The 12,386-nt window shown below is 39.1% G+C and overlaps 2 protein-coding genes across 2 annotated transcripts in view; both read right to left on the minus strand.

Moving 5' to 3' along the window:
- SERPINE2 (serpin family E member 2) overlaps positions 1–12,386 on the minus strand; it is a 606,689-nt gene that overhangs the window by 116,465 nt on the left and 477,838 nt on the right. The window lies entirely within an intron of this gene.
- CUL3 (cullin 3) overlaps positions 1–12,386 on the minus strand; it is a 49,989-nt gene that overhangs the window by 31,890 nt on the left and 5,713 nt on the right. The window contains exon 2 of the mRNA XM_052686407.1: positions 1,723–1,920. Within this exon, the coding sequence (XP_052542367.1) occupies positions 1,723–1,920 (198 nt within the window). The remainder of the gene's footprint in view (positions 1–1,722; positions 1,921–12,386) is intronic.

Consider the following 12,386-nt stretch of genomic DNA (forward strand, 5'->3'; position numbering starts at 1 on the left):
ACATTAATAAAACGTTTCCCCTGTTAACCATATGCACAGATACCATTTGATTAATTACATTAAGAGATCAGAATGCTATAGCACTAGACTCCTTAAAAGCATTAGAAAGACCAGCATTAAGTGACAGAAAGGCATTTTTTCCTACACTAGCACCTGTACAAGCCTCTCAGGCAGTGCAGTGACTGTATAAATGCACAGGATCTGCTGCTCTTCAGTCAATTTGCCACAGTCAGTGCTTCAGAATAATGATTTTTGCATATGGACAATTCAAATGAACAGAACTGGGAACAAAGACAAGCAGCCTTCCTCAAATTAAAACAGGATAATCTCAAAGCGAAAAAAGTTTGGTCTCCTAATTGTTATTAAATATAGACTGGAAATACTGGGGTATACAAGAACAGAGCACAAAAAGTCTCAGTCATTTGCCACATAGTATAGGAATAGTGCAGATTATGAATGCAGGCGTTACAAAAACAGGATGAGCTACAGTTATAGAACACTTCTAAGTTATTTAGCCACTTCATGCAGGATGTTTCCTCTCACACAACAGTAAAAAAAAAAAAAAAGAACCAAAACACCCACTATATCCAAAGCAGGCTTCAGGCTGTATTTATCTGGACTGTGCCACTGAAATTCAGGATTTTAGAACATAAAACTCTTTTCACCTGTGGCACAGCAATGACACACATCTCTGCATAGCCACTGCAGTAACTCCAGTCAGTGGGCACAAAAAGCTTTCCAAAGATCATGCACTATTTAGACGAGCCTCCCACCCACCCTCTGTATTTCAGCCAGCAGCACTCATCCGAGCTGCACAATGGTGGACGGCTGTTCTAATAAAAGGACAAAAAGTTCTGACACTCCATTGGAATCCACAGTCAGAATATGGGATCAAAGCACCTTTCTTTTCCAAGACAGGTAGGTACGAATGTTACTGCAACAAAACGAGGCATCCTACCTAGACTTAGGATCCTACAACTTCTAAATATTATCTGGACTTTGAAAAATTAAGTTTCAACTTGGCTTCATCAATAACATTCTTATTAATCAACCCTAACTTTACCCATCACAACTACAGAGATTGTTCCCTAGTTCAATATGAGATGTAAAGGGAGCTACGTCTTCAGAAACAAAACTTCTGCTTTTCAATGTGGCTGAATTACGTGGTTTTGAAAAAGCTGAAAGGGTAGAATGCAAACTACCCAGGGCTTTTATTTTATTACCCAGTTGCTGCTGAGCTGACATTTTAGCACATTGCTTACTGCCTATTTACATTGTGTAGTAACTCTCACTAACTCGTGAATTAGTTCATTTGCCCATAACAAGCAGGTTATTACATAAGTATTTATTTTGCTCCACAAATGAAAAACAAATCAAAATTAGTTCTGAGAAAGTCACAAAATGCCATCAGAAGGCCACAAACATCTTTTTTCTGCAAATAAGAATCCCATATCTCAGCAGTGACGCATCTGTGAGTTGTCTGGAAGCATGAAACGGGAAAGACTTCCTACAGTTTATCCTCCATCCAAAACTTAGAGCAAATCTTGTCAGGAATATGATGTCATTAAAGCACAAAGTTAGCTCAGAACTACCATTTTTTGAATACACTGATGCAATTTCAACAAAAGACTGAAAGATAACATCAGACTTTCATAATTTAAATAACTGAACAGAATTCTTCCACATCAGATACTTCAATTGCAATTCATAAAGGTGACATACCTTGTTTATGAGATGCTCAGTGACCACTTCTCTCAGTCCAGTGTAGAGCTTTTCTCCATGCTTATGCAACACCATTGTATATGCATTCCTATATAGCTCCTCAAAACTGAGACCACTATTGTTCTTACGCTGGATCTCTTGGATTGCATTTTTTAGGAGATCCCAAATGCTGTTTACATATTTCTCGTCCATAGTCATCTGTAACGATAAAACAAGACATCATGGTTTAGAATCAGGAAAGATTTTTACAGAAAGTTACCTTCAGAAGCTGTAATTCTAGAAGCAGTAAGTGCTTCTGTCACATCTGGATTCCAGTATCGCAAAGTCTCTCCATCTTCAACAAAACAGTATGGATCAAAGTGCTATTTTTCATAACTGTTTCTTGAAATCTACCATTTTTAGTGGTTTAATACCCTCTCCTTCAAACCTGCAAATTCACAGAACCCAACCTTCAGAGTCTGCACAGGGGAAAAGCAGGTAGTTGTAGACACAAGTCTGGTCCCCACTCCTCTGCTACAGCATAATAATGAAAATGAGTTTTCTTCCCATGTCAACACGCCATTGTTACCCCACCAGACATACTGCAACACTGCTTAACTGGACTCCAAATCCTCTGGCACAACAAAAGACAAAAATATTCACCACAGAGATGGCAATCTAATTTAGCCATCCATATAAGCCATCTAGGTGACCCTTATTTACAGCAATGCACTAATGGCCAAATAATGACATGTCTACAATTCAAATACTTACAGATGTTGAAAAATCCCACAAATTTCCAGAATTAACATCCGTATTGCACATATTTCCACTGCACAAGTAAGGTTACGCGACCTGCTATAGGATATAGGTACATCTCTAAGCAGAACAGGCAGCAGTTATTGATCTGCTATTCAGATGCTATGTACTTTGGTAATTACACTAAGTAAAAACAGTATGAACGTAGAGAAAAAACCTCAGTGAAAGAGAGAAACAGTTATAAAAAAAGACTCAATTTAACATCAAGCCAATTTCTGTCTTCTGCTATCTAGTCATTAGGATGAATCAGTTTACAACCAGGTTTTAACAACCCAAGTCATTCAACAGAAGGTGCTTCAAAACACGATGCCCTGTGGAGAAAGCAGCACCTGACACAGCATAGGCTCAAGTAAGAGCAGCAATGAAGTACCTAACAGTAACACTGCAGAGTTTCAGCTGTCAAGCTTCTTTATCCAACTGAAAGAAAAGCCACTTCAATTAAACCAAATTCAAAAAGCAAATTTTGAAGATAAGTTTGGTTGATGCAAGAAGGCTTCAATCTGGCCTTTTCACTTAAAGGCAGGAGAAAAAAAATACTGAGAATACTGTTCTCAGAATTACTGTGAAGAAATAAAATATCCTTGAATTTACTAATATTATCAAAGCAAACATGAAAATAAGACTTAAAGCATGTTAGTATGAAACGATGAAAGAAAATCATGACCAGCCCTGCTGTACTTTCCTTTTCTCCCCATCCACCTGAAAATACAGTGAGGAGAGGAAGGACCCAGAAAACTGAAGATTCCTGTGCTTGTGATCAAACAATGACAAAGCCAACAAGTCAAAACCAACACAAGCTTCTGCCCTCCAGTCTTTGGGAGTTGTGGTTAAAAACCAGCCATTCCATGATAACAGTAATCCTATCATTTAATACTCTTTCGCTCTCCTAACAGCAGATTCTCTAACCTACTACCCTGTCCAAACCCAAAACCTGAGAGATGTCAATACCTAAAAACAGTAACAAATCACACATTCAGAAAAATTTAGCTCCCCATCTCCCAAAAGCGAAACCTTAAGTAGAACAGAAATGGTTCTATTCTACCACACACGTTACGTGAATAACACATTGTGTTATTTGCAATATTTGTAATATTGAAAGGTCACTTTCTTTTTGATTTGCATTTACTATATTGGTGCCTTTTTAGGGAAGTAATTTTCTGAAGCCTTCTTGAACACAATTTTATGAGTACTGATAATGAAGGCACCTACACAGAACTGCAGACAGCAACCCAAGTAACAGCTTTCCAGCTTTTCTTTCACACGCCTGACGTTTTGTTTTCAAACAAAGTGGACTTTCAACCCAACACTTCCCTATGTCACTGTCTCTCCTTACTAATCAAAAAATCTCTAAGCCAGCATGACAACTTTTTTTTTTTTTTTTTTTTTTTTTTTTTTTTTTTTTTTAAATCTCAGCTGCAAAGTAAGCGTATACCAGATTTATACCAGTCACACTTTGTTTTAAAACAGGCAAACCAGAGCCCCTACTCTGAGGACATATCTGAACATTGCTATTTGTTGGTCCCAAGGCAGGCATATCAGTACACCACAGATAAGCAGAACATCTAACAGTTCTGATCTGTTCAGGACAAAAACAAACAAACAAACAAAAATAAACACACAAAAAAAACAAAAAACCCAAACAACTAAAAGGGGTCTATTTCTACTACTTTTAATTAGAATGCTATGAAAAGTGAAGGAATGACTGCAGTATTTGTTTGCCTCAAACTCGCTGGATACAAAAGCAAACACAGAGCTTTCTCTCACTTAGCAGCCAACACACCAAGCTGCTCTAAAAGCACAAGAAAGATCCAGAGAAGGTAATTTCAAGGATATAAAGAAATACTTCAAATGAAAGTACAGTTTATTATCTTTTAAGGTCAGACAAAAAGGGCACCGCTTCTCAGCACACCAATCTTTTCTACTCCCAACTTACTCTAGATTAGCATTTGTGAGATTTGGGGGAAAACTTGCTAAAATTGCAGGATATCATGTCAAGTTTGTACAAAAAATTATTTCCTCTCCATTAGTGAAAAGTTGTTTGACTTGGAATAGAAGAAACCCTCATGTATCATCTTAACGTTTGCATAAGAACTGCAAGGATAAAATCTACCCTTAGATTATTAACTTAAGGAATACAGAAATAGATTAACCTCAAGTCAGATTGCATACAGAGTATTTTTTAAATAAAAATACATCCCAAACAATAAATAAAATTAGTTGAGCTCACAATGCCACCAGAATACATCTTTCAGAATTTTACACTAAAGCATCTCTAAAAAGACTCTTAGAGAATTACGATCCTAATTTTCCTATTTGATGCAACTCACTGGATCCCAAGTAATAACAAAGCCTTTAAGTGATCCTCTTCCACAAATCTGAACACAGAATCAGAAACCAGATGTTCTTTCATGTTCATTCCCAGATTCCTTCCAACAGTAGAATATTTTAAAAATGAACTGTACAGCTTAAATACAGTTGTCATTCTTCTGCCTTCTATTACAGTAAAATAAAGGAAAAGCTAAGTTACTGTTTCTGCTTGTGCTTTGGAAAAAAACAAAAAACCAACCTAGATTCAAAAAAATGTGTTCAGAAACAAAATCATAGAATCACTGAATCCTCAGAGTCAGAAGAGACCTTTGAAGGCTGTCCAGTCCAACTGCCCTGCAATGAACAGGGACATCCCCAGCTCCACCAGGTGCTCAGAGCTCGGTGCAGCCCAGCCTTCAGTGTCCCCAGGGATGGGGCATCCACCACCTCTTTGGACAGCCTGTTCCAATCAAGTCAGTAGCTTTTACACTCGATTTCACAAAGATAGTTGGAAGCCAATGTCCAGAGAAAAGACATGTGCTAACATACTTTATCTGAACATCACCCTTCATGAGGAATGGGCAAGAGATCAAGTCCCTTACTGGCAGGAAAGATGGCTGTTCATAAGATGCTGCTAACTGGAAAACTTCCAGGAACTGCTGCTCTGATGCTAATGATTCAAAAGATGCAACTTGAACACAAACATCTGAAAGCACAGAAGTACATCTTGAAGAAATTAAGACTACAATATTTGCACACAAGAACACAAAGTCATATCACAGAAATAAAAAAAAGTCTGCGAAGAATTCAAAAGGTCCTTTATTCTACCACGCTGACACAATGCAGATACAGATGCACATATTCCTTCTCTTTAACAGCGTCTGGCTATCCTCCTATCAAACCCTCCAAGATTGAATTGGCAATCACTGATTTCATAAAGTTCTCACAACCATCCCAAGCCAAACAGGCCACTGTTAATTCTCTCAAGTTTAAAGACTGCAAAAAGGCTACATCAAATTTTTACTTTCAAAAATGTTGCAAACATCACCTCTCCGTTCTTCTGCAGTTTTCCGTTTGATTCTATACACTGCCAAGTGAAATGGATACATCCAGAACTGGATTACTGCAAAGCACAGTTTCTTAAAAGTTTCAAAAATGTAGCCAACACCTGCCTTATCCTTTCTACCATATCCTTTAGATCTAATGCCCAAAGCACTGGAGCAAGAACAGGTTGAAGTTTCAGAATGCAAGCATTTACACCATCAACCTTGAAGGAAATGAGTGGATACTGGCAATTCAAGCTAGTTTAGCAGCTCTGTCGGTAAACATTTGCACCTAGTAATTGCACTCTGTTCCCACTGCCACTTCTAGCTGTCAGCAGACAAAATGGGCAAGGACTGACTGCTGCCATCAAGAACCACCACCGCAGTCCTGACCAGCTTCACAGCATCTCTCATCTCTTGGACTATCTCTTCACTTCAAGGGAAGCCACCAAGACAGTACCAAGTAGTGCACTGCATAATAGTTCAGCATCCTTAGTCTGGGTCCTTCATTCTGGAGGAAGCTTGGCTGAGGTTACCCAGAACAGGGCAGGAGCAGCACATTTTTGCCTCAGAAGCTCATCACAACCTGGATTTTTATAAACTTTTCCAGTATCACTAATTTAAAACACAAGAATTTGCAATGACAGATACTAATTGCTTTAGTGTTTGCTACCAGAATCTCTCTGAACACAGCATTTTAAGATACAAAACTACACAATCTTTAGCTATGGAATAGATAAAAAGCCAACAATACTCAGACTCCTTTGGATTTTGAAATCTTCACTGCTGCCTAGTGATCAGCATCCCTGGCAGAGGTACACCACTGGCTACACTTGATCACCAGAAAACATCATTATGTCAAGAATTCAACAACTCCATAATCCACACTCTCAAAAACAACTCGTCTCAGACAAACTTAATCATCAGACACAACACTCCTGAACTGTGCTATCTGAACAGGTAGACCGCTACATACATGAAAACATGAATGGAAGCTATGAAAGAGGAGGTAGAGAAAAAAAGTACAGAAATCCCGACCTAAAGCAGTTCTGCATTTGGGTTACTACTCCACTCTGGCCATTTGTTAAAAAAACTGCAGGAAGATCACACCAATCTGCCCACAAAATTGGCCCAAACACCTCGCTAGACCTCAGCTCAGAAACCACAACATCCATCTGTCCTTCCAACTCTACCAGACTCTGCTCAGAAGCATGCAGAATGCACAAATGAGACAAAGGGAATGCCCCTCTGTCAATTAAAACACTCAGGAGCTGCAGGATTGTAGGCAAAATCCCTCTCCTTCTACAGTTTGCTCAAACGCATTCTGCAGCAATGAAAAGCTGCTCTGGCAGCATGGAGAGGAAGCGATAAGTAGATTAAAAAATGATTGTTTCTGAAATGCTGGAGTTGCACCTCCTTCTCAGTGACTGATAGATTTGGTCAACCTCCAAGGCATTGTCTGAGAGCACTGCTGGTCTCATCACAAACCCAGTGCTGTTTTGGGGTGGGGGCTTGGAAAGGAAGGGGCTGGGTTTGGTTGGTTGGCTTTGATAAGTTCTGTAGCAAACTGTAACGTTCTCCAAGAACTTCCTTTTCCAATAAGGCTAAAGCCCCACAAATAAAAGATTCTCTCACTCCCTCAAAAAGGAACATTTTCTTGCAATAAAGCAGGCCTGACAGGAGCTTTGCCACACAGCAATGATTTGACTGTATGCGAAAGGTTTCAAGTCAGTCTTAAACAGAAAATGTCATTCCACAGCAATAATTTTACTGTGTTTAGAGAACTGAACAAATTTAAAGAAAGATCAGACTAATTTCCCTTCCATATTTTAGTCACAGCCTCAGAAGAATGAGACTCATCCTGAACTAACAATGCACTTCAACTTACCAGTGTTTGGTTTTTTCCTTTTTTTTTTTTTTCTTTTTTTTTTTTCTCCTTTTTCTTTTCTTAAAATCACTATTTCTTCTTTCTCTCCTGGGGCCCCTCTAGTAGTCTTACAAATCTGCAGAACAGTGTCCTGATGGAAAGCAGAAAAATGAAGCAGAACTCCCCAGCACCTGTCTCAGCTGAGATTAAGAAATATGTAAACTTGATAGACAATCAATTACTGAATAAACACAAAATATAGTCTAAAATCTTTTATTTTCTTCTTCTTTTTTTTTTTTTAAATAATTAAAAAGAAGCAGAAACAAGGCACTCTAGAGAAAGTAATAGGTCTTAATTTAAATTGAAGCAGAACTACATAATTCTCTGATGACAGACATCTTTCCACTTGCAGGCCCTTGCACGCTTTTCCAACACTAAGTCCACACAAAATGTTTGTAACCACTAATACACAACTATGAGAATGCACCACATACTCACAGACCAAGGTCAAGTCTTCCACAAAACTGATTCACAGCATACCACAAGTGTAAAAGACTAAATATTTTTGTCAGCTCTCTAAACACTGCTTAGGATTAAAACATTACCTTTTGATAGATGTAAACAGCGGGAGCATATTACAACAGCATCCACTTCCTTCAGAGCAAGTTTAATGTGTGCTCACTCATTTCTAGTGCCTCAGATTTGCTAATCCTTTCCATTTTTCCATCAGAGATGCAAACTCATGCACTTCAAGTGTAAGTCTGTAGATAAGACAGACTCAGACTTTCCCTCCCCTGACAGCCCATTAGGAGAAATTCACAAACTACCAATTGAAACCAATTTAGGATTTTAATTTTCAATTTATGATACTCAATTTAAAAATACACCTTCAAATAGTCACTCATTCATACAGATAAAGGCAGAATAATACTTGTTTGAATAGTGAAGGAAAATGAAAGATGCTACCAGCCTCACATCATTCACTTATTGGTACATATGGATTAACACAGACCAGCTCTTAAGATTCTGTAAAAACAAATAAATTTTTAAAATGCCACCAGTAGGATAAGTAACAACACGGGACAGTCAAAGTCAGCAAACACTGTGTCCAAGATCACTTACACAAAGCCTAACTCTGCCTCATCTGTCTTGCTATTTATTTTCCACCAAGGCCCGAACTTCTTGAAATATACACCTACTTTAGTCAGCAAGGATAGAAGGACATCCTCTAGGGAGTCTGGATACGTCATAACAAGGAGAGAGGGAAAAAAAAAAAAAGGAGATGAAAATTAACTTCTCCTCGACATTTCAAAGCCTCTGCTAATTACACTGGAGACTTTATCCTAGAATTAAATGCTTTAACCAAAGATGACAGCAGAATGTTATTTAATACAGGTGCAAACTTTTGCCCACCTGCCATCAAGAGAGAAATCTTGCTTAGAGGTTGTATACGAACAAAACTAGTTGGTATTGTTTAAACTTCCAGAAAACCCAAATTGTTAACAGGCAGAAAATTGGAAGTTCTAGTTCAAAGGACAGTTGTCACTGCTACAGAATGGAAGCGCTTACACAGCCAAAAGAGTGACACTGCCTGTATTATTAACCACGGCTCTTTCAGAAACGTTCAATGACATTTCCACAGCACACATTACCACCATGCCTGAAAACAGAGAAGGATTATAAACCACCTATCATGAAACTACTTTCTTCCTACAATCACTTCAACCTAACAACAGTGAGAAAACCATCTATACTTTTGAAGCCCTTGCTAATTTGGAAACTGTTAAGAGCTAGATCTTAGTTTACACTTCAAAAAGCCTGATCTTTCACGCTTAATTTTGCAGGGTAACAGAAGAATTTTCAGACATGAAGTAACTTCTTGGCTTATTCAGTAATCTTTTTGCTCCGACTCTGACTTTGCATTGATAACTTGAGGTGCAAATTGCACCCTTGGCGGGGGGAAGGAGAACTAGAGTTAGGATTGTTTAACTCAAAAAATAAGAAAATCCATTCTGAATGTCACAGAGGAATAAATACAAAAATTTGACACCAAAACTGCCCATTTATCTCCTAGCAAAAGAGTAAAACCAAGTATCAGTAATTTGAGGAATCATGAGAAGTGTCCGCTAAACTCATCAGTAGTAGAGATCTCAAGACAAATTTTCCCAAATTAAAGTTACGGAAAAAAAAATTGAGAAGTCTGTGTAATGGCAGAAAATCCTAAGCACAGTTGGTATTAAAATATCTGAACTTCCTCAGAAGAGGAATGGAGCAGAGCAGTGAGCCTCCCGTCCAGCTGCCAGCAGCAGGCTGGATGGTGCCTGGGACACACAGGGACGGCCGCACGCCCCAGCTCAGTGCCCTGTACCTGTCTAACAGGCTCTCAACGGTGAAGTGACAGATGGTGAAACACCGGCACTAAGTGTGACGAACCAGTGGATGTGCCTTTCACCATATGCAAACAGGCTAGAAGCCATTCAGCAATTCAATCTGCAATATAGTTCTTAAAGCAGCCAAGGACATGCTTTTCAAAGCCTGAGGACTAGTGAAGGGAGGCAAACAAGCACACAGTAAGTCCCGCTGCCGGCCCCACAAAGCCACCTACTTGCTGAGTGAGCTCTTGGCTGCAGCAGAGGGAAGGCAGCTCAATCCTCCACCGGAATCATTTCTGACGTGGTAGAGATTTCAGAGCAGAAAGGAAAATTGCCTACAACCTAACAACAAAAAAACGCCAGACCTCAAGAACGCCACTGGGATGTCTGACTCCCTCCCTCCCTGTTCAAAGAGCCCCAACGTGGCACAGGCAGCCTCCAACGGCCCCAACGGCCGCCCGGCCTGCTGCTGCTCCCAGCTCTGCCACGGCCAGCACGCGTCCACGCTTTGGTCCCATATGCGATCAAACTTCTCTTAGTTTAAGACCAATAGCTTACACTATCAAGTAGAAATAAATAACATTCACTGAAATTTTTGGGTTTCTCTTTTTTTTTTTTTTTTTTTTTTTTTTGAAAGTCTTTCACATTAGTGACTGGTATCATGCTCTATCTTATGCTGCCTAGGAGAGATGCACATTCCTCAGCCCCAGCTGAAAGCCACCAGGGAAAGCAAAACGCTTCACCAGTGGAGGGCTGCCTGCTCCACTGGTGCAGCATTCTGCTTTCCCTGGTGGCTTTCAGCTGGGGCTGAGGCATGCTGCAGCCCTGCTCCACCAGCAGCATCCTAAAATGCATCAAAAATCAGCAAGGTTTAAACTGGGAAGCCATGAAATACACCATTACACATTTACAGCTCATCAGTAACACCACCAGATGTATAATCTGCTTTTGTTTATTCTTACTAGCATTACAAAAATCAGCCCTTCCACTGACAAACAGACCTCATCCATAAGTCTAAACAACTAAAGCATGTTATCTCTATACATTTTACATACTGTGAGATCTTATTTAACGTGCAACAAGACATCTTTAACCCTTCAAGCATTGGTTTTGTGCAGAACTAATTAAAAAATGTAGTCAGCTCCTCAGCAAGTACCACCCAAACGTAAATATTTATCGTGATCTTCCCCTCCTTGTTGTACTCAGGGATTAAACAATTTTTTTCCTTCTCTAAAGCATGTACCTTAAAAATGCCTGTATAGGAGCTCTTTTGTGCAACAGTATTTACTTATTCTGATGCTCCAAAGCCAGCACCTTTACAAAAGAACCATTAATGATTTTTAAGTTTATGCTGGCTTTAACTAAACTTGGAAAAAACAAAAGCATCGTACAACAACAAAATGTGTTTGGGCATGCTGCAGTTTTCTATTCTAATGCTCTCCTATTTCTTGTCTCCTCAAAAACTGATTTGAAACAAGAAACCAATGCTCCTTCCTTCTCAAGAGCTGGTTTTTCATATGTTCAGCTTCTAGCAACCAAAGACCATATTCAATATTCACAGAATCAAGAGCCTACTTCAGAGCAGAGCATTTTGGGGGCTTTTTGTGAATGCTCTCGTTTGAGCTATCTTATAAAAATGTGTCTCAGTCTATCACAAAATGCTTTTACCACATACAGACAGATTATCAGACAGGATAGATCAGTGGTGGTGAAGAAAATTTCAAAGCTCCTGACAAGGACTTGAGGATACGTCTTTGAAATCCTGAGAAACAGTGCTACATTTCATTATATACACTTGCGCAAACAGAAAAAAGAAGCGTTTTGAAAAATTGTAACAATGATGGTTTTCCAAGAAAAAATATCCTATTATTATAAATCATAACATACAATAGCAGAAAATATTGATCAGTTTTTCTGCAACTCTCATAAAGCCCTTTCATCTATCACTGTCCAACAGGGGAAAAAAATAGTAACTCCTGCTTAATTGTGTAGCGTACTACTGTACAATGCAACAGTGGGAGGGAGAAAACTACTGAGCCGCCTGAAAAGCTCCAACTGAATCAGCCAGTATGAAACCTTAACAAGCCAGTGGGGCTATTTTATAGTCTTGCACAAAAATGAAACAAATTTCAAATGCAGGCAAGAGCCACAAAGAACACTATTCTTTCCAAAGGCACACGGGGGCACGTACTCAAACCTCAGACCACGTGGAATGATGACTGCTCAGAACCGAGATCTAAAAGGAAAGTTAATAAACTAAGAAGGGAAGAACCAGAA

This window comes from Tympanuchus pallidicinctus, unplaced genomic scaffold (genome assembly GCF_026119805.1).
Source record: "Tympanuchus pallidicinctus isolate F22 unplaced genomic scaffold, pur_lepc_1.0 scaffold22, whole genome shotgun sequence".
NCBI classification, from domain to species: Eukaryota; Metazoa; Chordata; class Aves; order Galliformes; family Phasianidae; genus Tympanuchus; species Tympanuchus pallidicinctus.